Source organism: Eulemur rufifrons, chromosome 21 (assembly GCF_041146395.1).
Source record: "Eulemur rufifrons isolate Redbay chromosome 21, OSU_ERuf_1, whole genome shotgun sequence".
Classification (NCBI taxonomy): Eukaryota; Metazoa; Chordata; class Mammalia; order Primates; family Lemuridae; genus Eulemur; species Eulemur rufifrons.
Genome location: NC_091003.1, coordinates 16,412,713 through 16,439,605, shown reverse-complemented (window position 1 = coordinate 16,439,605; position 26,893 = coordinate 16,412,713). Strand labels below are relative to the sequence as shown.

The window sequence follows — 26,893 nt, the reverse complement described above, 5'->3', positions numbered from 1 at the left end:
CAGGAATAAATGAGTTACCGTGGGCTAAGCTTTAGCACGGTGCCCAGCACATAGAACCAACTTCATAAGCAGTTGCTATTATTTTTAAAGTTCTAAAGCCTGTTCAAGGTCAACATGAGAAAGTGGGGGACCCCAGCCCCCAACTGGCCATGGCTCCAGGCACTGCCTCTGTTGCCATTTGGCTATTATTAGGCCCGGCGCCCTCATCTCAAATCCAGATGGGCAGGCAGGGCCGGGCTTGGCTGGCGGAGGGCTGGGAACACGGCTTGGAGGCCGGGTTTGGGTTTGGGCCCCACCCTGCCTGCCCTCCCTCGCCTGCAGCTGGTCCAGCCGCCACGTTTACACTTGGCTCTGAGGTTGGTGCTGAGCGCTCCCTCCCACCGCGGCCGCCTCCTCTGGGAAGGTTCAGAGCATTTCTGCAGCCACAGCACTTTTCTGCCTGCCCTGGAGAGGCCAGGCCTGCATGGAAACTCTGAATTGGACAGTGCTCACCTTCAAAGCCTGCAAAGGGGCCATCCACTCTTCTGTCTACACGTCCTCGTGCTCCTGATGAGGCTTCCTGGGTCCGCTGAGGGGGAAGAGCCCATATACCTGAGTTCAAATCCCAGCCCTGCCACTAACATGCTGTGTCGACTTGCACAAGTGATTTCCCCTCTCCGAGCCTCAGTTTCTTTATCTGTAAAATGGACATAATCTTAGCACCTACATCACAGGGCTGTGGTGATCGTTAAATCAATGAATGGTATAGAGTAGGCACTTAATATGTGTCAGTTATTATTCTTATTTCATCCTTGGGTGTGCCAGGCCCTGAGGAGGAAACAAAGGTTTGGGAAGCTGGGGACCTGGGGTACAGAGTGGCTCTACCCCGACTTGCTCTGTGACCTGAAACCCGTCCTCTGCCCTCTCTGGGACTCGGTTACCTATTTGGACCACAAGGTGGGCACCTAGGCCTCGGTGATGCCAAGATTCAGCTGCTGCATTCGCAAGTAGAGAGAAGGGTTAGTTTAAATTTTTGACAAAACCCCATCTGTGCAGAGCTCCCAAATGGTGGCTGGTGGAGAAGAGTGATTGAGAACAGAGGTTCTGGGTTCGAATTGTGTGTGAGGTGCCCATGTGGCCTAGCCTCACAGAGCCTGTCCTCGTATCTGTATAATGGTGGTCCTATCTCTCAGGACTCATTATGTGAGGGTCATAATGATAACAAAATTGTCACACATGTATTATAAGGGACACTGGGAGCCAGGATCCAACTCACTGGACAGTGATGACACAGTGCCCCACCATGAGCCTAGCCCCCTCCCTCCCCAGGCATCGGGGACTTTCCAGAAGTCACAAGAGGTCCAGGCTGGCACATCCAGAACCCTCTCTTTTGTCTGTGAGGCTAGTCTCCTGGAGTTCATCGCTGCCCATTGGGCATCTCAAGCCCCCTTCTCCTCCTCCAAGGCCGGAAGTTTGTCTGGCACTGCTGCCCAGAGAACACAGCAACTGGATGACATCATGAACGTGATGGCCTTGCCAAACTGGTTTGACAAACAGGTCCTCAATCAGCTCCTTGGGCTGCTGGGCATGACCTAGGGGGCCTCCAGTTCTGTGCATGGGGAGGAGGGTCACAGCCCTTGGGTCCAGCCAACCCCAGCAAGAACCAGTTCTTCTGCTCTAGGGACCCCATGCTCCGGCGTTGCCCTGCCTGACTATTCCTCAACAAGGTCCTCATGGTCCCTCCTTCCTTTGCTCATGCTGTTCCCTTCTCCAGGCTGCCTTTCCCCATCCTCTCCACATTTCAAAGCAAGTGAGGGCTTTGTTCTCTAAACCTTCTAGAGTGCAAGTATTGTCTCTCCCCTATCCCCACTGGGCTGTGAGACTCCAGCCCAGGCCCAGCTCAGACCCGTCTCTAACTCCTCTACTCCTCCTGTTGCCCCTTGGGCCTCTGGGCGCCTTCATAGCCCCAAGGTCCTGGTCTCAGCTGGCCTCATAGCCACTTGTGGGCATATCCAAGATGGGGGTCTCCCTGAAAGTCTTGGAACTTGGTCTTGTCCAGGCTGGGGAGAGCAGGCTTAGGGAGCTCAAGGCACAATTCCTCCATTGTGCAGATGAAGAAACTGAGGCTTCAGGAGGGCCAAGCCTTGCCTGGGGTGGAGCCAGGGCTAAAACCCATCCACGCTTCATGCCTCCTCACCCCAGGCCTGGGCTTTCTCTGCAGGAGCCTGGTTGGGTGGAGGGGGAGCCAGGGTGACTTAGGGATCCAACACCTACAGCTTGGTAAAATATTAATTCTCTCGGACTCAGGCTCTGGAGCAAAATGTTACCCTTGGCCCCTAAGCTGCTCCAGCCACTCCCCACTCTACCAGTCCAGGGTTGAACTTGGAAGAATCTGGACCCTGCCTGTTACAGCTCCTTGCCCTAGAAAGGCCTGAAGCTGCCCAGTTCAACCACCTCATTTTACAGATGGGCAGACTGAGGCCCAGGCCTCCCTTGTGTCCATAAAATACATTCAACCCACTCACCTGGCATTCAAGGCCTTTCACAGATGGAACCACTCCCATTTCCTGCTCCACCCTCAGCCCATTCCCCTCCTTCCCCCACTCACAAGCCTCTCAGTCTTTGCTCATGCTGTTCCTCTGCTACAAAGGCCCTTTCATGCCTTTCCTCCTCTTCTCTGTGGGGTAAATTTCTTTGCACTCATCTTCAAGGATCAGTTTACATATCACCTCCTCTGAGAAGTCTTCCAGGACTTCCCCCATCCTAGAGGCAGCAAGGTGGAAGGGGCTTCAGCATCAGGCAGAATTCCACTGAAATCTGAATGCCATTACCAGTCCAGGGTGCCTTCACCTCCCTGAGCTTCAACCTCCTCCCCCGTAGAATTGGAGTATACCTATCTCGCACAATGGTCAACTTGCAATAGTGGGAGCCCCACATCTGACATGCAGCAAGTGATTAATAAGTGCCAGGGCCCTCCTCACGGATGTTTACTCTCTCCGGGACTATGGTTATAAACTTCTCCAGCACCCCACTAGGCTCTTCTTTGATCTTGAGATCACCACCCCTCAGCACCCCCCCAATGCCACTGCCTCTTGCAGAGAGGAAGAGAAAGAAACAGGCATGTAGGTCTGGAGGTGGAATGGGGCCCTAAGGGCTTGACAGTGGGACAGGACCCACACATCCCTTTGGTACCTCCAGGGGCCAGTGAGCGCTTGTGTCAGACATTAAGTTGAGGCACACAGGAACTCACCCATGTGATTCCTCTCCCAGCCTGCCAGGGAGGGGACAGAGTGGGAGAACGAGGCAGAGCTAGCACTGAAGCAGGCCATTCATTGGAGCCTGCAGCCGCCATTCAGGCAGGTCCTGAGAATCTGAGGGGTCCTAAGTGTGCCCTGACCTAAGGGGCCATCCCAAGGGGTGTGTAGGGTTTGAAGCATGACAGAGTTGGCCTCGTAGGGCGCTGATCCTCATTCTGGAGAAAAGATGGCACCTAGGACACGTAGAGAGGACCTAGAACTTCAAACTATAGCCTCCAAACTGGGCTCTGTTTGCCGCTCTTCCTGTATTGACAAGTGGTTTCCCTCTCTACACCTTGGTTTTCCAACATGAAAAATGGGACCACCTCTCAGGGATATGGGGATGAAATGACATGACACATGGAAAAGAATCTCAGCATGGATACTGGGCCTTTCCCTAGATAGGGGAGGGGAGTGTCTCAGAGGGTCTGAACCAGGGCTCTTCCGGGACAACAGGCTGAAACCATCGCCCCACAGCCCCACATTATAGTGTTTGAAAACACAGATTCTGGACTCCGAAGCTGGGTATGAATCACGGTTCCACCACCTAGAAGCTGTTGTCCTCATCTGTAAAATGGGAGAATAATGCTGGTTTCATATGGTTGTTATTTGAATTACATGCTTGGTACATGGCAAGTACAAAATAAACGAGTTGATATTATTGTTTTATTTGACAGACAGGACTCCAGATGCCATCCGGTCCAAGCTCCACCGCCTTTGGTCTCTATGGAGACCCGTGGGCGGCTTAGGGCCTCCAGCGCTGGAAGTGGAGTAGCTTTCCCCAGTGGGTCTGAGATTTTGGGTCCTCTGGCTAATTCCTTGTTTGATCTTGGACGTGTCACCTCTCTCTGGGCCTCAGTTTCCACCATTTGTTGAATGATATTCCCAATGTAGGACTCCAGCGCTCCAACAGGCAGACCCTGAGGGCCTGGATATGAGGAGCATGCTAGGTGAAGGCAATGTCTGTGCGAAGATGTGTGGACTTGGTAAGGCGTGCGGTGTGATTCACCCTGCTCCACCTGACGTGGTCCTGGCAAGGTGCTGCCGGTCGCTCAGTTCCTGCTCTGAGGTGGCCGGACCAGGTGTCCCGAAAGCAGCCTGGGGGCGGCGGCCGAGCTTAAGCAGTGACGCGAGAAGAGGGTGGAGCTGAGGGAGGGGACTTGGTCTCACGAACAAAGAGGAGGGCGGAGAGGGGCTGTCCCGAAGGCTCCGGGACTCGTATGATCCCAGGCCACTTACGCCTGCTCCGAGAACCCTCCTCGACTTTAGCACAGAGCCTCGTCCTCCTGCCGACGCCCACCAAACCCACCAAAGCCAGCGCTGCTACCGCCCCAAGACTACAGACTCCAACATCTTTGGCCCGCGCGGGGCGGGGACTTCCTTCGGGGCGTGGCCATCAAATTGAATTTCCCCAATGGGGTACGACGGTGGGCGGTACCCAACCGAGGATTGGCTGGTGCGGCGGGGTGGGGCGGGGCCAGCGGGACTGCTGGCGCGGCTGGACGGGCGGCTCTACAGAGAGTCCAGGGGACGGTTGCTGAGCGGGCCTGGGACACCGGGTCGCGGCGCCTCCCGCCTGCCCGTCTCTAATCCATCTGCCGGGTCCCGAACAAGCTAACCCGAGCCCGCGCCAGACGGGTGGGCTGGACTGAGAGGTGGGTGTGCCGACCTCGGTTGGGGGGGGGTCCTGGTGCCGCCACGACGGGTTCCGGGGGGTGGAACCCGGATATCTGGACAGGGGTTCTTCTGGAACTCCCAGACCTGGGAACCTCCACCTATCTACGGGAGCTCTAAGCCATGACATAAAGTTCTGAGACCCTGGGAGAGGATGCCCACGGACCTCTAAGAGGCTCCACGCCCCCCAGGGGTGCCAGTCTATGGGGCAGATACCCTGGGGAAGCTCCCACAGACCCCTGAGGCCCCTCACAATGTCCAGCGACCCCAGACTGTGTGACAGGAAGCCATGGGACTGGAGAGGGGAATCTCTGAGGAAGATTCCCAGCCACTTACAGTCCCCTGGGTGTCCTAGATTAGGCACTAGTGACCCCTGCGCCTCAGAAGAAAAGACATGGGAGAAGCAGAGTATCCACAGATCCCAAGGCTGGTGCCCACTGAGCTACAGTCTTGAGGGGGTTTTCCCCAGGCAAAGTAGGTAGATAAGAGACAAGGACCCTAACAGACAGGTTGGGAGACTAGACTGATGCCCATCTGAGCCTACCAGGATGGGAGAAGAAGGCAGTGACTTGAACAGGCAGGGTCCCACATACCCCAACTGTACGGTTTAGTAGCCCCCCCAGACCCATTCACCGGATGGGGTGACTTGCAAAGTGACTGTTCTGAAGAGGGGGAAGGGATGATTGAGGGATGAATCAACAGGAGTTGTGTGAGCGAGTGTGTGGGGGGCAGTGATCCTAGGGCCATTTCAGTCATCATACCTCTACTACTACAGTGTGTCAGGCATGGGCACTCAAATTCCGGAAAGACATTAGGGCTACAGGAGGAAGGAGAGAGCTGTACTGGGAGGCTGGGCCAGGATTTAGGGATCCACTTTGACAGGCAGTGATGGGGCAAGAGGGAGTGTCCTGGGCCCTTGGGGACACTTTGGAAGGAGACTTCAGAAACTAGAGGTGACCAAGATTTTAATTAAATCCCTCCCTGCCCTCTGAGTCTTTGGGTTCCTCCTTCCCCTGTGACAAATCCCTGGCCCTCTCTGATCTTCTCGGTTTGCCTGAAATCCAGAGGTTGGGCGGGTCAGCTTCTGAAGGCCTTTCCAGCTGGGGAATTGAATTTTAAGTGTGTGAATTGGCAGGAGGCTCTGGGTGCCTGGAAACCTGGCTTCATGCGGTCAGGACAGTTAGCATGGGGAGGGCAAGGACGGGAGGTGTGGAGAGGGGTGTGCGGGAGGGCTGGCTCCAAGAATTGGAAGATGCAGTGTACCTCCTATACCTGGGGGAATGAGAGTGGTGGTGGTAGCAAAGACTTGGATATGGGCTCAGCCCACAGCCAGAGGCTGAGCTTTTGGAGTGGGTGGGGGCTGGGCAGGCCCTGGGGGTGGGTGGGTGGGGCAGGAAACTGTGGAGACTGGCGTGCACCCCCTGGTGGTGAGCACAGCTTGGGTGGGCCTTGCTGGACCCTGGCTTCTCAGTCCAGGTTCCTGCTTCCCTGTTTGAGGCTTAGACAGGATGAGAGCCCAGCCCAGGCCACATAGCAGACTGGCAGCTGAGTTGGCAAGGCTGGAGCCAGGGACCCCTACCCTGGTTTGGTAAGTTTTCCAGCAAACCACCCTAAGGCAGAGGGCAACTCGCAGCCAGGAGCCACATTACAGGATGGAACAGCAAGAATGGGACAACAAGGGATGCTCATGTGTTAGAGAGGGAAACTAAGGCACAGAGCCCAAATGCCTGTGATTTCTAGGTCTGATTCATGTCTGTTCCTTGCAGAATCCTCAGAGCTGGTGACAGGTGCTACAGGCACTGGGGACGGACAGAGCTAGGGGCCCAAGAAATGGCGGACGAGGCCTTAGCTGGGCTGGATGAGGGAGCCCTTCGGAAGCTGGTAAGTGATCCCATCACCCACTGTGGGGATGGGCAAGCCATGCCAGAGAGGCAGGGCCAATCCGGGCTACCTTTCACTTGGCAGGAAGAGGTGATGGGGAGGGGCTGGGGGAACAGGAGTAAGCCGCTTCCATGTGGCTGAAGCAGGGGCCTCTGTGGCATGTGCTTGTCCATGCCAGGTGCTGAAGCCTGGTCCCTCCCAGCCCCCCACTGCCACCACCTGTTTAAATAGTAACTGCTGGTGACTCGCCCATATGCAGCCGCAGGTGTGGGCAGGCTAAATCTGCCTCTCCCAAGCAGCAGCCTGGGCAGTGCCCACCCCCGGAAGCTGGCCCAATGATAATGGTAGCAGCAATGATTAATAATGCCAAGGCATGGCGGGGGCAGGCTGGGTACTGGTGCACCATCTCACAGAATGGTCACAACAGCTCTGAACGCCAGGACCCTGTGACTCAGGTGAAATCACCTGCCTAAGGGCACCCATCTAGGAAGAAACTGCACCAAGATTCAAACCCCAGAGGGGACCTTGGGGGACTAAGAATCTTGGGAAAGTCAAGGCTGGAAGAGCCCATAAGAAAGAGACAGGCTTTGTGGGTTCTGTGACTTCTAGTCTGTCATTTTTCTGCTCTGAGTCTCAGTTCCTCTACCTATGAAGTGTGGGGGTGATGTGGGGGAACACAAAATCTAGGTCCTAGGATTAGCACCGAGACGGAGTGAAGCATGGGCCTAGATCTTGGGGTGGAGGGAGGATGAGGCCACTCCATCCCCTTTGCCCTGCTGCTTCCTGAGTGCCCTATCTGTCCCCAAGCACAGAAAGGCTATCGGGCAACACAGCAGTGCAGGGATGTGCCCACCAGCAAGACCAGGCAGCAGCTGACCTGGAGGAGGGGCCAGAACTCCACCCCCCAGCCCCTGACCCTTGTCCAGGGGGGTGAATTAAAGATTTACCTTCCCTGGAAGATAACTGACCTATCCTACCTCAATTCCGTTTTCGTGGAGCCAGAGGCTGGAGCTAGCCAGCCTAGCCCAGCCACTGTGCAGTGGCCAGCTGCTGCCATGACCTCTTTAAGGCATGTGGCCTGTGTGTTCTCTGGGTGTCTGCCACAGTAGGGCTGTGTGCAGCCTGGAGGAGATGGTGCCCACCAGTCAGCTCGACCTCCCCTCAGGAAGTCCCAGTCCTAAGGGGGCAGTAGAGGCAGAGCGTTCCAAGCAGAGGGAAAGCCAGGCCAGGTCCCCAAGGACCCCCATCTCTAGTCGTCCACCCTCAGCCTCAGGGTTCTCCAGCCGCCACCCCCTACTCTCAAGCGACCTTTGGGCACTGGAAAGGGATTTCAGAGAAGAGCATCAGCTGGAGCGACAATTGAAGTCAGCACATCCCCGTCCCAACGCCTCCTCTTTGGGAAAGGGCACATGAGACACTGCCCCTGTCCCGAGACCGCAGTGCCTCCCGAGGTCTTTCCCACCCCGAGACCGGCTCCTCCAGCACCGGGCCCCCGCCATGGCTGCGCCCGGGCACTGCCAAGGGTCCCGCCCCGCGCGCCGGCCCGGCCCCCACCGGCCTCGTGGCAGGGACCCGGGCGTCCCGATCCAGGCTCCTCCCCGCGGGGCCGGGCCTTATAAGGGAAAGCTGGGCCCGCTCCGCCCGCCTTGAAGCCCAGCGTAGGGGCGGACTCGGGTACACTGCAGTCGCTTCCGGCCCCGGCTCCCGCACATTCCTGAGCACTGGGCAGGGGGCTACGCGGAATGGGGCTCCCTGGGGACGCGCACGCCACGTGCCTCTCCACCACGACCCTCCGCTTCTGTCCTGGGTTCGAGTTCAGACTTCGACACTCACTAGCTAGGTGACCTGGGGAAGCCGCTTAAGTTTTGTGAACCTCGGTTTCCTCCGTGTAGACCCAGACATTAAAGAAGGCGGTAGCGGGATCTTCCTGTCTGGCTGCCCCCTAGGCTCTTAGCGCAGGGCCGTGGGGGACAGGCGGGGGAGGGTGCCCTGCGGGGGCGGGCCGCTCCGGAGCCTGCGGGCCCTCGGCGCCCCCTGGCGAGGTCTTGCTCTGCCGCTGGCGTGTCACCGGTGGACGAGTGGGGGCGCTGGGACTGAGAGAACGCCTAGAGAGTCACCTCTGTTGTGCTGGTGGGGAGACTGAGGCCCAGAGAGACGTCGGGGCCTGCCTGACGTCCCCAGCAGGGAGGGCAGAATGTACCCAGAGGCCCGGCCCCCCGGGAGGAGGAAGCACCCTCTTTCCTCCCAGGAGAGTTTCACTGGGCAGTTTAGGAAACCGCCCCATCCTCTTCCCCTTCCCCCTCTGTGGACAATGGCACTTTGTACTTCCTTCCCTCCCTCCCACAGCCCCCTCCTTACACAGCAGGGACACTGTGGTCCAACCTTTGCCTCCAGGCCCACGGGGAAGGGTCATGCCAGAGGGTGACCAGTGGAATGAGGTTGTCAGCCCCCAGCCTTGCCCCGCCCACTTGAGAGGGATCAGAGGGCGGTTCCCATTTTCCAGATGGGGGACCCTGAAGCTCCCAGAGGTGGCCAAGTTCTGACATCAGGCTTTTTTCAGGGACAAGGACCTCACCTCTGGAGCCCAGAGCATTGGGAATGGGGACCCAGGAGACAAAGGGCCAGTCATTGCACCTCTGGGCCTCTTTACCCTCTGCACAGGAGGGGCTGGACCAGCGGTCCCCTCTGGCCCCCGATCTCCAAATGTACCACAGGGGGCCCTGGGCTTGAGGCCAGGACTTCAGGTTGGGGAGGTGAGCCTCCTTCTCCGGTTCTCTGCTATAATAGTTTCCCTTAGGCCTCAACCCATCTCTAGTCCAGGTTAGTGGGGTCCCCAGCACAGTTTCAGGGTCCTCAAGGTCCCCAACATGATAAACAGACACCAGTAGCGGAGCTAGCTTCAGTCTAGGGCAGGCCCTGGAGTCAGAGAGACCTAGTTCAGGTCATTTGACTGTGAGCAAATCATTTCTCCTCCTTGAGCCTCAGTTTCCTCATCTGTCAAATGGCAATAATAAAGTAGGGTTTTTGTGAGGTTAGGACAAGTGGGGGCACTTAGCGCAGGTTCTGATGCACAGTTTCTCAAAAACGTTGCTGATGCCTCTGGGTGTCCTGTCCTTCCCATCTGCCCTGTCCTCTCTCTCTCTCTCCTCCTGACTGGCTAGAACTAAGTGGGTGGAGGGGCTCATTGTGTCTGCACTGATGTAGGGAGGACCCCTGGCCACCTCTCCTATTCCCACCCACTGCCCTGGGGCTGGAACCAGCTGGGGGTTCTGGCCCGAGTTTCAGGGGACCCTCCCATAGGTCCTCAGGAATGCGGAGCCTGCAGGGCACTGCCCCCAGGGCTCTCCCCACTCTCTTCAGCCTAGGACAAGTTGGCTCATGGCTAAGTTGGGCCACCCTACCTCCCTGCTGAAACCTATCGATCCCCACCCCTGCTACCTGGCTAGGCAAAAAGGAATGATTGGGGGGGTGCTAAAAAGGAAGGGGACAGAGGGTTCCTTGGCCCTACCCTGAATGATTTGGGGGGTGGAGGCGGAGGAGATAACTCTGCCTTTACTCGCTCCCATCTGGCTATCAGACCCACACTGGAGGCTTATCTCTGCCACTGTCCTCCTGGAAGGCCCTGGGCCAGTCCTCTCTCCCCTGAGCTACAGAGGGTCCTCGGGGGTGGCTCTGCTAAGTGGAGGTGTGGGGGAGGCAACAGGATTGGCTGACTCGGCCCAGAAAAGGTGCTCTTTCCTGGATCTCGTTAGACCAGCTGCCCCCAATTTCTCAGGGACCGAGGAGCTAAGGAGCTGGTGGGAGAACCTGTCACCCAGGGATGCCCTCTCTAGGACCCTGGGTGGTTCCTGATGCCAGCTGCCTTCTCTGGCTGGGGGAATGGCCCTCCCATCCCAGGACCTGGCTCCTTCAATGGTGGCTGGGACTAGGCCAGGGGGAAAAAATAGCCCTCAGCCAGGCAAGAAGCTAGGACTCCTAAGCACCTGCCCCTACCTCAGTTTCCCCGTGTGTGGATGAGGCAGCCAACCCCCAGGAGGGCTGTGTGCTTTGGTACTAGACCATGGGAATCTCCCTTACTCACAGGGTGGACTCCAGCTGCCTGAATCAATCACCTTTGCTCTCCAGGGACTCTGTTAGTGGCCCACAGGGTCACTCCCTCCTCCTCCTGCAAGGGCTCCTTGGCTCTTGGAGGTTTGATGAAGGGCTCTGAGGGCCAGGAGTCGAGTTGCACGAAGGAGTGCCTGGCCCGGCCCCTGGCACAGGTGGGCGGTTGCTGGCTACCCACTCAGTCAGTGCTCTGTGACCCACAATGCACAGTGGGTTCCCCACAAGTCCTGATGCAGTGAGCTAGGTCTCCCCCTGGGATCCTGGGTGGGCAGGCAGGCACGTGAAGGGCTTGGGGCAGAGGGAGTGGAGACAGGCCACTTATTGTGCCCCAGGCAGAGCCGTGGGCAGCCGGTGCCAGCCCTCCGCCCCTAGTGGCTAAAATGACCTGCCCCTCTTCCCTACCCGCCCACCCTGCAGCTGGAGGTCACAGCAGATCTGGCAGAGCGGCGGCGCATCCGCTCGGCCATCCGGGAGCTGCAGCGGCAGGAGCTGGAGCGTGAGGAGGAGGCCCTGGCATCCAAGCGCTTCCGTGCAGAGAGGCAGGACAACAAGGAGAACTGGCTGCAGTGAGTGGCGGGGGTTGAACATGGGGGTGAGAGGGTGAGAGGCTCAGCTCATGTGTGCAGGCAGGTGTGAGCACAAGCGTGTCTGCTGACTGTGTGTGCACACAGCAGTATGTGCACGCTGTTGGAATACACAGGGCTGTTTGTGGGCATGGACTATGTGCTGATCGTGGCATCTGGGCCATGCTGGTGTGGACAGCACGTCTGAGCATGTGGTATTGGTACCCGCGACCATGTGCATGCGTGTATCAATGTGCACAAATCCTGCCCTTCTGCCAAGGTTCAGGGTACTCTGTTCTGGCCACTAGCCATATCTTCCACGACCTGGCCATGGCAACGGTGGTTACAGTCATGATGTCTCCGCAGCTCTCAGCAGCGGGAAGCCGAGCAGCGGGCTGCCCTGGCACGGCTGGCGGGGCGGCTGGAGTCCATAAGTGACGTGGAGGAGCTGACCACGCTGGTGAGGCCCAGGCCAGGGCAGGGGATGAGGGCAGGGCGGGTGAAGACCTGGACCCCACAGCCCAACACCCGCGGCCTGCCTTTCACCCACAGTTGCGAAGTGCCGGTGAGTATGAGGAACGCAAGCTGATCCGAGCCGCCATCCGCCGAGTCCGGGCTCAGGAGATTGAGGGTAGGTGCCCTGTCCTGGCCCTGCCTCTGCCCTGCCGTATGCTGCCCACAGCACCTCCCAGCCCCTCGCCTGACACTTGCCCCCTCTCTTCCAGCTGCCACCTTGGCTGGGAGGTTGTGCAGTGGGCATACCAACAGTGGCTCAAGAGAGGACAGCAAGGGTCGGGCAGCACGTAGGCTGGAACGGTGTGAAGTAAGGAGCGTGAGCAGGGTGGGAGGGTGGCCCAGTGTCCTGTGCCCACAGATGCCCATGGCACAGAGAGCACCTGTGTCTTTGCTTGACTGGTATTTAAATGTGAGGGGGACCCCTCAGCCTGTGTTTGGGGACACTGGGGCTCTATCTCAGGCTTCTGCCCACTCTTCTGGGCAACCCCCAGCCACATGTCCCCTACTCCAGACTTTTTCTGTATCCAGGCCTTCCCCAGCAAAACCAGCCTGTCTACACTGCTCCCAGGTTCCTGTCCCTTTCCCATCACCACACTTTCTGGTACTTCTCCCACCTCCACTCCCACCTTCCACCCCCACCCCTGCGGTCCAGTTTCCACCCAGCTGCAGACGGATCTCCCGGAAATGCAAATCTGGCCCTGGTACCTCCCCTGCTTAAACCCATCCCAAGGCTGCCCCTCACCCTCTGGCAGCCCACATCCTTACCTTGGCTTGTGGGGCCTGCATGTCAGCTGACTCGTGGAGCACCGTCCACAGAGCTGTCTCTGTTCTCCAGGGAGTGTGGGTGAGAGGTCAGGCCATGCAGTTCCCGAAGTGGCCAGCAGAGGCCGCTGGGTCCATGGTCCTGGGAAGACCCCACCCCCACTCCCTGATTAACTAGTCAGAGACAGGGGTCAGGAACCTCAGCTCCAGGGCTCATATCCCCAGCAGGTCTCCTACCATCCCCAACTACTGACATTAGGACCCCGTCCTCTCGGAACCACCTTTGGCTGGGCAGTGCCAAGAGATTGGCAAGTGGGGATCAGAGACTGCCCCTAGAGTACCCGTGCCCATGCCTGTGCAGGTGTGCCCACAGGAAGCTATGCCCAGCTCCTCTGCTTTGCATGCCCCGCCCTGGGCACCTGCCAGCCTGGCCCTCAGTGGGTGGGGGCAGCAGTCGAGACTTGGAGAGCCCTAGTTGCATCCTATGGGTTCCTTGCAGGTGCCAGAGCGAGAAGAACGGGAGCAGCAGGCTGACGTCCCAGAGTCAACCCCAACCCCTGAGGGCACCAGCCATGATGTGACCACAGTGACACTGCTGCTGCGGGCCCCGCCTGGGGACACACCCAGCTCACCTGCCTCACCCAACAGTTCACCCACCACTGCCTCTCCTGAGCCTCCCCTGGAGCCTGCCGAGGCCCATTGTCCTGCAGCTGAGGCTCCAGGCAGCCCTGAGCCACCCCTGAGCCCACCCAATGCCACCAGCCCTGAACCCCAGGAGTCTCCAGCACCCCCCAGCACTGAGAGGCAGGTGGTCAACAAGGTGAGTTTGGACGAGGGGCAGAGATGCCAGGCAGGTGAGCTGGGTCTGGAAGTCAGGCTCTGCCCATGCCATGTCTCCCCTGCAGCTCCTGTCTGGCCCCACAGAGCCCCCTGCTGTCCAGAGCCCCACCAGAGGCCCCTCTGACACCAAGAGAGCAGGTGAGGGCCCCAGCAGGGGTAGCAACAGGCATCTGCCTTCCCCTCCCCCAGCCTCCCTTTCCCTGCCTGGAGAATGGGCTTTTGTGCCTGGACAGCTCCAGCCTTCTCAGGTCCAGGCAGTCCCTGGCACTCTCCTCCTTTCTCCCCACCCCCTCCGCCACCCCAAAGGTGTCCCCGCCCCCAGCCAGGCCCACCCCCCCCCCCCACCCATGGCCGGAGGCCTCCCTGCAGCCTTGAAAGGCAATGGGCCTCAGGCACATTCTTTTCCCCAATAAGGGAGTGCGCCCATCTCCCAGCAGGAGCCCTGGGCAGCGCTGGCCAGGGGGGGTGTCCCCATCCCCACCAGCAGGAGGATCTGGGCACCCTTCCTCCAGCCCAAGCCTAGCCCAGGCCCCCAGGAGTGTCCAGGTCATCCTGGGGTCAATGCGGGAGGGGAAGGGGCTGCCCCTAGGAGAGATGCAGCTGCGTGGGAAGGAGGGGATGGGGAGACTGGGGAGGTTGGGTATAGGAAGGGGTTGGGGGCTAGGGAGGTGTGGAGGAGACGAATGTGAGGGGTGGACCCCCCCAATCTACTCTCCTTTCTCTTCCTCCACGTGGCCATCACCCCCCTCCTGAACCTTCCAGACCTGGCTGGATCCCGACCCTGCCAGCGCTCCCTGTCTGTGCTCACTCCCCGCCAGCCAGCCCAGAACCGAGGTACAGCCTATTGTCACCACCCCCAACCTCTGGGCAGTCCCTTTCCCACCCAGCCACTGACAGCCCTCCTGTCCCTTTTTCTAGAGTCCACTCCCCTGGCCAGTGGACCTTCCCCATTCCAGCGGGCTGGCTCTGTGCGTGACCGCGTCCGCAAGTTCACATCGGATTCTCCTCTGCCTGCTGGGCTCCAGGACAGCCCACCCCGTGCTGTCCTAGGTTCCCTGACCCCCACAAGGCTCCTGGGCCCCTCCCTCGCCAGCACCACCCCTGCCTCCTCCTCCAGCGGCTCCTCCTCTCACAGTCCCAGTGACACCTCCTCCCGGTTCAGCAAGGAGCAACGAGGAACAGCCCGGCCCCTGGCCCAGCTTCAGAGCTGCCCCCGGGAGGACAGCCCCGGTGGGCGTGGCTTAGCTGCCAGGTCCCTTGAAAACGGAGCAGGGGGGGCCGTGGCCCGCTCAGAGGAGCCCAGTGCCCTGCTGGCTGTGGCCGTGGGCACCGCCGAGCCAGGGGGCAGTATGAAGACCACATTCACCATCGAGATCAAGGATGGCCGTGGCCAGGCCTCCACGGGCCGGGTGCTGCTGCCCACAGGCAACCAGAGGGCAGGTAGGCCTCCCCGCTGCCCCCTCACTGCTGGGCATGGGTGCCTGCACCCTCGGCTGCACGTGTAGGACAGGTGCTGCAGCCAGGGCTCAGGTGTCTCCAAAGGGTGCACCAGGAATGAGGGGCACCATCAGCCTTGGCTGGCACTGCCCTCAGCCCACCTCATCCTGACAGCAGCCCTTCTCCCCACCCAGAACTGACACTGGGGCTGCGGGCGCCCCCCACCCACCTCAGCACCAGCAGTGGGGGCAAGAACACCATCACCCATGTCAGCGGCCCTGGGACCCTCGCCCGGCTGGGCAGTGTCACTCACGTCAGCAGCTTCAGCCATGCCTCCCCTGGTGGCCGAGGAGGCTGCAGCATTAAGGTGAGCCCCTCCTCACCCCACCAGCCTCACCATCCGTCAACCTCACATAGACCCCTTAAGGGTGCAGGGCTAGCAGGGTTCCTCTGCTCTGCTCCTCCCCAGTGCACACACAGGGAAACTGAGGCTCCTCACAGTCCACAGCCAATTGGTGGCAGAGCTAAGGCCAGACCCTAGTGTATTAGCCACTAGATGTGTCAGAGGCCACTTTATACTGGCCTTAAGTTTCCCACATGCTGATGTCTGATCCTTATTCCCAAATGGGTTAGTTCATTCCTAATGAACAGATGGGAAAACTGAGGCTCAGAGAGGGTGGACAGGGCTTGCTCCCGTCTTCCTGTGGCAGCCCCAGTGCCCCTGCTCCTGCCCCACTCTGGACATCCGCCTGGAGGTGTAGAGCAGCTCAGTCTGCTCATCCAAGATCAGCCTGGCCCATTAGGAGATTGAAGATTAGCGATTAGCATCTGTGTCAACCTCCCCGCGGGGGTTGGGCGGAAGCATGGATGGGGGACAGACAGGCAGGGGGACGCCAATCAGGTGAGGCAGCAGCCTAGCAGGTGCCACGGGAACTGAATACGCAGCACCCTTCCATTATTCATTCCCGAGCCCCAGACCCACCAGCCGCTTGCTCAGCCAGGGACAAGGATCCCAGCGGGCCACCCAGCTGCCCAGGTAATGCCCTCTATGCTGAACCAGGGATGGAATGGGACTTTGGCTGAGATGGCAAGAGCCAGAGTTGGGCCTTCTTAAGGGTGACGGGAGAGAGTGAGGACAAGCAAATGCCCTTCCTCCAACAAAGCAGGACCCACCTGCCCTCTGCCAAGGGGTTGTGGGGTGGGGGTACCTGCTGAGGCCCCTGACATGGGTGGGAGGTGCCACGGTGGGTCTGACATCAACAGCTTGCCTCAGTTCACCCATCTAGCACCAAGGGGGAACAGATGAGGTACCTGTAATGTACTTGCTCAAAGTCTGTGTCTGGATCTGAGCACCATGGCAGGCCAGAGAACATTTTTCTCAGACGTTTATCTCAGAGCGAAACAGTTGCTACAGCAGATTGCTCAAAGTCCCCCCTCCCTGGGCCTCATCTCCCCCATCTGAAACAGCACGGCGTGAGGGCAGAGGAGTGCAGGCTCTGGAGTCTGGCAGACTGGATCTTTCTGGCTACTGTGTGCAGTGGCTCATGTAGGCCCATTCCCTGTTCCCTGCCTCAGTTTCCCCACCTGTGAGGCATGGGGCACTGGTCTCAGTCATCCTTCAGAAGCCACGCAGTCTTGCTGCGCTGCGGGTCTGTGATCGCTGCAGGGCTAGCGCCAGGCCTGACGCTTGGGCAGGCCACCCCTCCCCCACTGCCCCTTCCACAGTGGAGCCCAGAATAGGTTTCTATTTGGGCCACAGCTCCAGCTGGCTGGTGGTGGGCTGGGAGGCCGGCAGGGGCGGGGCAGGCCCGCTGCCCTTGCCTTCGCCCTCAGACCAGCTGCAAAGACTCAGACACTGGCAACCAGAGGCAGCAGCCCCTGCCACCATCCCACCGTTACCCCCTGTAGAGACCCCAGCAGCATCATGCCGGGGGTTCCAGGGCCTGGGCCTGAGCTGGCTGCAGCCCTTCAGGAGCATTTGGGCCGGGCATTGGAGGAGCTGCACGCAGTGGCTGAGGCAGGCCGGGCGGCAGTGACCCAGGCAGCCGAGGCAGCTGTGGCTGCCGTGGAGCCAGTGGCCCGGGCAGCCGAAGAGCTGCGGGCGGAGACGGCAGCACTGAGCCGGCGGCTGGACGCACTGGGCAGGCAGGTGGAGGTGCTGAGCCTACGGCTGGGGGTCCCACTCATGCCCGACCTTGAGCCTGAGCTGGAGCCCAGCGAGCTGCTCCTGGCTGCTGCAGACCCCGAGGCCTTCTTCCAGGCAGCCGAGGATGCAGGGACCCCCGTAGCCCACCCCCCTGCCTTCAGCACCCGCCGCCGCTCCTCTGCTGGCACTGCCCGCAGCAGCAGTCTTGTAAGTCCCCCTGGGCTGTGGGAGGGGGTGGTTTTGAGCCAGGTTCTGCCCCTGCTCAGTGACCTTAAGTGTGTCACCACCTTCTCTGAGCCTCAGTTTACCTATCTGTACTATAGGGGACTGGGGTGCTCCCAGACTGAGGCAAGAAGGTGCCAGGCTTCAGCCCTGAGGCACGCGTGGCAGCTGCCCTGGCAGCCCCTGGCATGGCCCAGCCCCCAGTCCCAGCCCCACCCCCCCACGCTGGCCAAGCCTCCCTGAAACAGCTGCCACCTCGGCTCTCCTTACCCTTGTAGCAGACAGAGAGGCTCTGCCAAAAGGGGAGGGGCTGTAATATTTGGGCTGGGGCCTTGCCTTCAAGGGGCTAGGGAGATGCCCTGGGAGGGGTGGGGGGCTAGGTTGAGGCTGGACGCCCCTTAGAGGATGGGCCCCAGCAGGGGTCGGTAGGGGTGGGTGGTACTGAAGAGAGCTTCAGAGAGATCTTGGCTCGGGGCAGCCCCAGTCAGACACCTGGTCAGGAGCCTATGGGCCCTGGTCCAGCCCTCTTGGCAAGGGAGGTGGGGGGCATGTGCTGCCCAGGCACTGGCCCAGGAGGACCCAGGCCTCGGGAACTGGCAGGACAGAGCAGAGCCTGCCTGGGAGGGGGCTGGGAGAGAAGCAGCAGGAAGAACTTGGTTCAGGAGTTAGGCTACCTCAGCTCAGAGCCCAGACTGCATAGAACTTATAGAGGGACTGAGGGCAAGTCATTCAGCTGCCCTGAGCCTCAATCTCCCCTTCTGTTGAATGGGGACAGTAAAATCCCTTGTGCTTATACAGCCCTTATTACTGAATGGAAATCATCATTACTGCCACTGTCGATTATATTAATACAATTCTGGGTACGTGGGAAGCCCTGCCACAGCCTGTCAACGTCTCTTCCCTGAGCCTGACACCAGCATGGCCATCCTTGGGCAGGCTGGCATGCTGGCGGGCTAGTGGTTATTTTCAAGGCTGTGCCAGCAGCCTCAGGATCTGGTGCCCTGTCCACTGGGGACATGGTGGGTTTCACCTACGCCCCTGCTTAAAGTCCGTGCCCTCTCCCCACCCCGCAGATGGAGCCAGAGCCGGCAGAGCCTCCCTCGGCGGCAGTGGAAGCGGCCAACGGTGCTGAGCAGACCAGGGCGGACAAAGCGCCGGGTGGGCGGAGCCCACTGAGCGCCGAGGAGCTGATGGCCATCGAGGATGAGGGAGTCCTGGACAAGATGGTATGGCCGGATCTGGTGGGCTGGGGATTGGCAGGGGCCAGGGACCGGCAGGCACCAGGCGGGCAATGACAGGGGTTGTATGTGCAGCTGGATCAGACCACGGACTTTGAAGAGCGGAAGCTCATCCGGGCCGCGCTGCGTGAGCTCCGACAGAGGAAGAGAGGTAGAGAGCCAGGGCCCTGCCCTAGATCCAGCTGCCATTCTCCAGCTGCTCCCCTCACTCTCCGGGGTCCGTTTGTGGACACTCCAGCTCGAGAACTGCCCAGCCCAGCTTCTCTGGAAACCCAGCTGTTCCCTTGCCTCCTTCCCCTTGGAACCAGCTGCCCCCTTGCCTCGCTGCTTCTCTTCGCCTGGCCACCTTAGCCTCGCCCCCACCCAGCTTCTCCTTTCCTGGACACAGCTACTTCCTCCCCCAGTTACCTCCCGCCTGGACACAGATATTCTTTCCCTCAGATTCTAGATTCATTTGCTTCTCCAAATAGTCTCAATTACTCCTTCTGTGAATCTAGCTGCTTCCTATGGGGCCCACTGATGGCCACCCCAGCCTCCATCCCCACCTACCTTCTTTTTCTGTAGGCCCAGTTAACCCACTTCACCAGCTTCTCTCCCAGCTACTCCTTTCCTGGATCCAGTTGCTCCTCGGATCCCTCCAATCACTCTCTCCCTGAGTGTAGATATTCCTTCCTCTACCTGCTCTTCTCCCCCTCAGAGACCCATTTGATGATCTGCTCAGCTACTGCCCTCACTGGATCTAGATACTCCCTCCTGACTCAGCTACTCATTCCCATAGAAACTCCCTTCCTGGGTCCAAACAGTCCTTTGTGTTAGCTACTCCATATTCCCTGGTTTCTGCCTGAGTCCATCGCCACCTCCCACATACTCCCTGCAAGTTATGGCTGTCCCCTGATCCCCCTGCTCCTAGAGAGGCCCTTGTCACCTGCGTCATTAGTGTTTCTAACAAGCCGCCCTCCATCCCATCTTGTGTGCCCCTGTGCCTGTGCGTATGTGCTGTGTGGGCATTGGGCGGCCTTTCTGCGCATGCGTGGGGCGCCCCCCACCCAGACCAGCGGGACAAGGAGCGAGAACGGCGGCTGCAGGAGGCACGGGCCCGGCCAGGGGAGAGCCGGGGCAACACAGCCACCGAGACCACCACGCGGCACAGCCAGCGGGCGGCCGATGGCTCAGCTGTCAGCACCGTTACCAAGACCGAGCGGCTCGTCCACTCCAGTAAGCGGCCAAGCAGAGCTCAGGGGTCAGGGTGGCCACGTGTCCTCCCCGTGACCCCGTATGCCTCTCACATCCTCTTTTCACCCCCTGCCCCTCCAGATGATGGCACCCGGACGGCCCGCACCACCACAGTGGAGTCGAGTTTCGTGAGGCGCTCAGAGAGTAAGGCTGCCCGGCGTCGACCTGTGCCTGCCTGCCGACCCCTCGGGCTCTTCCTCAAGCTTTCTCTCCGTGTCTTCGACTCTGCTGTTCCTCTCTCTTCTCCGCCTGTGGCTATCACCATCCCTCCACACAGCCTCCCGCCCCCTCACATGGGTCTCCTTGCCCTTTTTTGCAGATGGCAGTGGCAGTACCATGATGCAAACCAAGACCTTCTCCTCCTCCTCCTCATCCAAGAAGATGGGCAGGTGAGCACACGCACCCACTCCCAGACCACAGAGGAGTCAGTGCCACAGGGGAGCTCACTGTGTACCCATTCTACAGAGGGGTAGACTGAGATGCTGGGAGGTGATAGGCGTACAGCTAGGGAGGGGCAAAGTGAGAGACCACTCCTGCTCGCTTGTGATCTCACTTAATTCTCAGCCACACCACGGGGAGGTGAATGCTCGGGGAGGCCAGAGACTTGCTTAGGGTCCCACAGCTCTGAATGGCAGCTATAGCACTGAACCCGTAGAGAGGCCTGCTTGCCACAATGAGCTTCCTGGTGGCACTGCCACTTGCCAATGTCTTTAAACCACGTCCCAGGTGACAGAGCACCTTTACTCCTTAGCCGCATAAGAGAGGGGTACACCCCATATTCCAGAGGATGCTGGGGCTGGCAGAAAGCAAGGACAGGATCTGAATCCAGGCTGGGAACCAGAGGGTCCAGGCACTCTGAGTCAGAGAGACCTTGTTCAAGTTCAAGTTCTGCCCCTCACGTCCTCTGAAATCTTAGGCAAGTTACTGCTAGGGGCCTCAGTTTCCTCATCTTTAGTGGAAATGGTAAGAGTCTCTCCCTCCTTTTATGAAGTTTAAAATGGCACACAGGAAAGGTTCAGCAGACATGAACTATTATTATTATCATTATTGTTACCATTAATATTATTATGCTGGTCATTGTTTTTATTAGTTCATAGTGCCCAGAGCTGAACTCACCTGTAACTTGATGGTACAATAAGGCTTCTCAGAAAACTCCCCAGTGGGTGGGAGGAGGCCAAGCCTGATGAAAACCTTCCTGGCTTTCGAGCCTCTGTGTACTCCTCTGTAAAATGGGTGTGATGAGGAAGACTCCCTTGCTGGCTGGCATTAGGGGTAGTGGAGATACTGGCAAGTAGTGGCCAAGGCTGGGGAGTGTCCCTCTTCCACCGGCTTAAGAGTCACCTCCTCAACCCGTAGCATCTTCGACCGCGAGGACCAGGCCAGCCCGCGGCCCGGCAGCCTGGCGGCGCTGGAGAAGCGCCAGGCGGAGAAGAAGAAAGAGCTGATGAAGGCGCAGAGTCTGCCCAAGACCTCAGCCTCTCAGGCGCGCAAGGCCATGATCGAGAAGCTGGAGAAGGAGGGCGCCGCGGGGTGAGCGGCAGAGGGCGGGGGCTGGGCAGTGAGGGGCGGGGTTTGATGAGTGCAGGGGCGGGGCTTGGTGGTGGTGGGCGGGGCCATAGGGGGAAGAGGGCGGCTTGATCTGTGGAGGGCAGGGTCTGAAGGTCATGGAAGGCTGAGCCTCCCTGTAGTCTTGTGACCTGGTCCTGACCCACCCCCACAGCAGCCCTGGCGGACCCCGCACAGCCGTGCAGCGCTCCACCAGTTTCGGGGTCCCCAACGCCAACAGCATCAAGCAGATGTTACTGGACTGGTGCCGAGCCAAGACGCGCGGCTACGAGGTGAGCCCTAGGACACCAGGTGGCCCAGAGACCTCCCCAGACCCCAGCTCAGCACCTCCTGCTTGGCAGAACTCCTTTCTAGTCCCCTGTACACTTCCCAGCCACCGTGTGGCCTCGCAGGGAACATAGAAAGCCTTATTCTGGGATGAGGCTCAAAGAGGACACGACATGCCCAAGATTCCAGAACAAGTGATTAAGTGACAAGGCCTAATGAGGGCTCCCTGGGTGGTGGGCACAGTTCAAGGCCAGACCCCACTCTTGGAATCCCCTCCTTGTTGCTTTGTGGGGGGCACGGGGTAAGTTTCTATAAATGAGGGAAGGCATGATGGGGCATGACCGTGGCCATGGCTGGGTGGCACTGGGCCTCTGGGTAGCTCTGTCCCCCTAAATCTTAGATGTAGAAGTTGACAGACCGAGTTGGAGGAGGCTCGTGTCCTGACTGCTCACTCACTGTGCAGCCGTGAGCAGCTACAGGGCATCTCTGTGCCCAGCCGCCATAGGTCTGGAATGCCAAGGCACTGGGGGGTCGAGGGCATAGGGGAGCTGCCCCCCGGGGTCCTGACCAGTCCTTCTACCACCCATAGCACGTGGACATTCAGAACTTCTCCTCCAGCTGGAGTGATGGGATGGCCTTCTGTGCCCTGGTGCACAACTTCTTCCCTGAGGCCTTTGACTATGGGCAGCTTAGCCCTCAAAACCGGCGCCAGAACTTCGAGGTGGCCTTCTCGTCCGCTGAGTAAGTGTGGGCCCCAGCCCTGCTGATGTCGCTGGGCATCTGGGGCTGGGCATCGGGGCCAGGCCCTGTTGTCCTGAGACCCGCTGGAGCCAGCCAGCCACACTGTCAGTCAGCAGCTGAGACCCCCCTTCCCCAGAGAGTCCCCGTCCTTCTCCACCCCCGCCCACCCGATGCTGAGCGTGCCAGGTGCCCGCCGGAACGAAGGAGCCGCAGGCCCGCCCACCAACCTGGGCCAAGGCCCACCAGGTGGCCCTGTCCATATCCCCTCCATCTTCCCTCTGCCCCTTCTCCCTCTGTCTCTCCCTTTCTCTGTCCTGCTTTCCTCCCACTATCACCAGAGCTTCCTGCTCCCACGGGATCCCGGCTGGAGATTCCAAAAGGAGGCTCCTGGCCCGGGCACCGTGCCCGCCCAGCCTATATAGGTGCTGCCAGAGGCTTATATAGGACATCAGCAAGCCCTCCACTTTGGAATCATTGCCCCATCTGCTCACCTCACCCTCAGCACCCTCCTCCATCTGTCTTTCCTCTCCCCTCCTCTTTCTGATTCCCCCCAAATTTCTTTCTCCTCCTCCTCCTCCCCCCACCTCCTCTCACGCCTCCCTCACCCCCCCTCCCTGGGGCACAGCCCTCCTCTCCAACCTTGGCGCCAACGCCATTGCCCCCCACCCCGCATTCCCGCTTGCCCCAAGAGTTCTCTGCACCTGTGACTGGTTTGGCCCCCACCCCTGTCTGCCTTGCACACCATTAGTGATGGGTAGCGAGCGGCACGTCCACAGTGGGGAGGGGGCATGCGGGGGGCTGGCAGATCACGGCACTGGGAACGTAACTGAACTCATGTCTCTGTGTGTACGTGTGTGTCTCTCTTCTCCTCCCCTCTCTCTTCTCTACCTCTTCCCTTTCTTACCTGCCTGGGCCCTGGCCCCCCGCCTGCCTGCCCCTTCCCGGCCCCCTACCCTCCCCAGGACCCATGCGGACTGCCCGCAGCTCCTGGATACAGAGGACATGGTGCGGCTTCGAGAGCCTGACTGGAAGTGCGTGTACACGTACATCCAGGAGTTCTACCGCTGTCTGGTCCAGAAGGGGCTGGTAAAAACCAAAAAGTCCTAACCCCTGCTGGGGGCCCCACGGTGAGAAACGCCGCCTCTCCCACCTGCCCGCTTCACCGGAATCTGCTCAGCAGGGCACACAGAGAGGGGCCCAGGAGGTGGGTGGGGGAAGCAGGGGAACCCTTAGAAAAGCCACAGGGACAAGACACGGCCCGCCTCCTGGGCGTTCAGGGCCTAGCAGGTGAAACCATTCTCAGTGGGCGGTGCTGACTCAGGTGAGCAGGACTGGGATGGGGAAGCCCGTGGGAGGCACCTGACCCAGGCTGCAGGTCTGGGACTATCTGAAATAAATGCGGACTAAGCTGGGAGCTGAACAAGTTCAGGCTAAGGGAGGGAGGGGGAGTTCCAGGCAGAGGGCTCGGACTATGCACAGGGCCGGGATGAGAGAGGTGGGGGGTGTGGCACACCCAGGAAGGGAAGGAACTTGAGTCTGGGTGTGAGGGAGGAGGAAGGGGCCACAGGCAGGAGTTTGAACTTCCTCCTGAGGACAGCAGGAGTCATAAAATGTTTCCAAACAGAGGAGGGATGGATGTGGTCAGGTTAGCATTCCAGAACAATCCTTGGATGAGGCCTGCATGAGAGATGGGATGGACTAGATGGCTGGAACAAGCTTAAGAAATAGAGGGACACAGGCTGCCTGATAGATCTGGTTTGGGGAGGAAGCAGGAGGGTCAGGAAGCCTCCCAGGTTTCCAGTTTGGGACTGGAGAGTTGGTGGCACCATACTCTAAGGTGGGGAGATCAGGAGAGGGGCCAGTTCAACACGCAGATGTTCTGGTTGGGGATTCCAGATCCCCAAGCCAGCTGTGGCATTTCCTCTCTGGTCACCTCAGCTCAGGGCCACAGTAGAGAATTCACATCCTGAACTAACAGCCCCATTACAGACAAGAGGCTCAGAGAGGGCGAGAGGCAGGCTCAGGGTTTCCCGGGGGTGGGTGGGGGTAGGTCAGAGCTGGGGCCTGAAACTGAGAGTCCAGACTGCCCACTTAGTGGCTCTTTTCCTTGCCCCATCACTGTTTTCCTACCCGTTTTGTAGAGAGGATTAAAAATAGAGGTCCAGAGGGAGCAAGGGGGTTGCCCAAAGTAGCGTGAGTCACAGAGCTGGCTGGGGGTGCACTCGGATGCCCCTCAGGCCTGGCGCCCTTGCAGGGGGCAGCCCACGTGTGCACACATATATTCAGAGGAGCAGTGCAGGTGAGGGAAGGATGGGCTTGGTGCTGTCTCCAGGTCATATATGGACTTCGGAGCTGCCGGCCAGCAGGCTGGCCTGGAAGGAGAGGGGCCCAGCTGAGCCCTGATCCAGTTGGAAAGTGTGACTCAGCCATGTTGTTCAAGTTGCCTGGTGTTTGGCCTGTCACTGGGGCAGCCTGAGCCCTGAGTCCTGAGCCGTGAGCCCCAGTGTAAACAATGTCTTTATAAGGTCTCCAGGGAAGGCACCGGGGGTGGGAGGGAGCTCTAGGTTGGGGAGGGAGGCCGGGATCCCCGGGAAGATAGCCACAGCTAGAAGCTTCAGAGAGAGGCTGCCTCTGTACCATGCTACAGCTGGGAAGCAAGCCCAGTATGGGGTTGGGATGACCCCAAGGGCACATAGCACATCAGCAGCAGAGCCAGGAACCCCTCTGTGCTTCCAAGGTCTCAAATGAGGTAGGGAATGACTATCGGTTATAAAGAGGGGGAAACCGAGTCACAGAACAGGGCCTTATCTCACATCCACAGCTGGCCAGGGGCAGAAGAACCTGGACTGAAACAGGTTTTCTGCTTCCCAGCCTCCATCCTGGAAGGAGTCCAGGTGAGCTGGGAGTAGGCCCAGCCCTACCATAGTACCAGGTTTGACCAGGAAGGCCCAAGACAGGAGGTGGTCTTGGGCTCTCAGATGTCTTGGGAATAAGAGCGATTCTTGCCTGTATGCCTTCCCTGCCAAAGGAAACTCATTCGACAACATTGAGCATTTACTAAGTGCCAGGTATGGCAGATGGGAGAGAGCAAACAGGGAGCCAGGCAGAGAGGTCGTGCTCTGGGATAGGAGGGGAAAAGGAACCAGAGAGCATGCGCCAGCTTTAGAGCTCTGGGGCTGTCAGTTGCTTAGTAGCAGCAACTCACTCACTCCAGAGTGAGGAAAGGGCTCCTGCAGTGGGGAAGAGGGGGCTCCAGGCTGGTGCCAACACCCAGGACTGGGGGTGTGGGTCCCATGAGGCCCAGTCCTGCACATACTAAGCTGTGGAGCTTGAAACAGTGCTGCTGCTCTGTGACTCAGTTTCCCTATCTGTAAAGTGCAGCTAGCACTCTGAAGGATAGTCAGAGAGGTGGTCCCATCCCTGAACGCAGTATAGATGGTCTAGTTGGTATTGGCTGGGATCCTTATCTGCCTCGCTGCTCTACTCAAGGCAGGTGATAAGGGTTAATGAACCCCCCTACCCCTACCCCCACCCCCACACACTCCCTGGCATCTCTCTCCAGCTGCAAAGCTGTGTGTTCCCCGCCCCCCCACACACCTCCCCAAGGACGGGGGGTTCCTGGGCCTCTGAGCAGGAAGTACCAGGTCAGGCAGCTAGCAGATAATCATCAGGGGACCAGAGGGTCACTGGGGGCCATGGAGAAATACTTACCAGTGGTGAAGCCCCTCTGGCTGCAACAGCCCGGCTGAGAGGCCTGTACCAACTGGAGTGTGCCAGTGAGAGTAAGCAGAAGGCGGCCCTCCAGGGAGAACTGTTGGGGGGATCTGGTATCAGGCCCTCCCCAGGGCTGGGGGAAACGCAGATCCAGCACCTGCCTGTTTGCGGTGGGCCCTCTTCTCCCCCCATCTCACCTCCACCTGCCTAGCTATGCTCCCCGACAGGGGTGCCTCTGGGCTTGGGTGGGTGTGGCCAGGGGCTTCCTGCCTTCCTAGGCTTTTCCCCCAATGGATGAAGAATCTGGAATTTATGAAAGACCCGCAGGCTACGGCAATGAAAAGACCTTAGGGTAGAGGGGCGCAGCGAGAGGTGGAGCCAGCGCTGACAATCACCCCCGTGCCCCCTCCCCGCAGGATGCTAGTGGACTGCGTGCCCCTGGTGGAGGTGGAGGACATGATGATCATGGGCAAGAAGCCCGACCCCAAGTGCGTCTTCACCTATGTGCAGTCGCTCTACAACCACCTGCGGCGCCACGAGTTGCGCCTGCGCGGCAAGAATGTCTAGCCTCCCCGCCCGCACGGCCCGCCCGCGGCAAGCTGCCGCCCCCACCCTCGGGCACCGTCCCTCGTGCGCCTGCCCACCGCCGCCCTGTCTGTTGCGACACCCTCCCCCGCACACGCAGCGTTTTGATAAATTATTGGTTTTCAA

At 59.5% G+C, this 26,893-nt stretch overlaps 1 protein-coding gene across 2 annotated transcripts; it reads left to right on the top strand.

Moving 5' to 3' along the window:
• The first annotated feature begins 4,830 nt into the window (after positions 1 to 4,830).
• On the top strand, positions 4,831 to 26,893 carry SMTN (smoothelin). Of its 2 annotated transcripts, XM_069497637.1 has the most exons (21): positions 4,831 to 4,930; positions 6,716 to 6,830; positions 11,355 to 11,503; positions 11,867 to 11,960; positions 12,053 to 12,131; positions 12,226 to 12,323; positions 13,278 to 13,598; positions 13,684 to 13,756; positions 14,381 to 14,452; positions 14,537 to 15,058; positions 15,250 to 15,422; positions 18,497 to 18,649; positions 18,737 to 18,812; positions 19,712 to 19,876; positions 19,976 to 20,038; positions 20,214 to 20,283; positions 21,251 to 21,424; positions 21,615 to 21,732; positions 22,317 to 22,468; positions 23,431 to 23,499; positions 26,599 to 26,893. In XM_069497637.1, exons 2-21 carry the CDS (start codon positions 6,780 to 6,782, stop codon positions 26,747 to 26,749), a joined length of 2,823 nt encoding a protein of 940 aa, XP_069353738.1. In that variant the 5' UTR covers positions 4,831 to 4,930; positions 6,716 to 6,779; the 3' UTR covers positions 26,750 to 26,893. The 2 variants fall into 2 exon arrangements, with proteins under 2 accessions (XP_069353738.1, XP_069353739.1); XM_069497638.1 differs by lacking the exon at positions 23,431 to 23,499.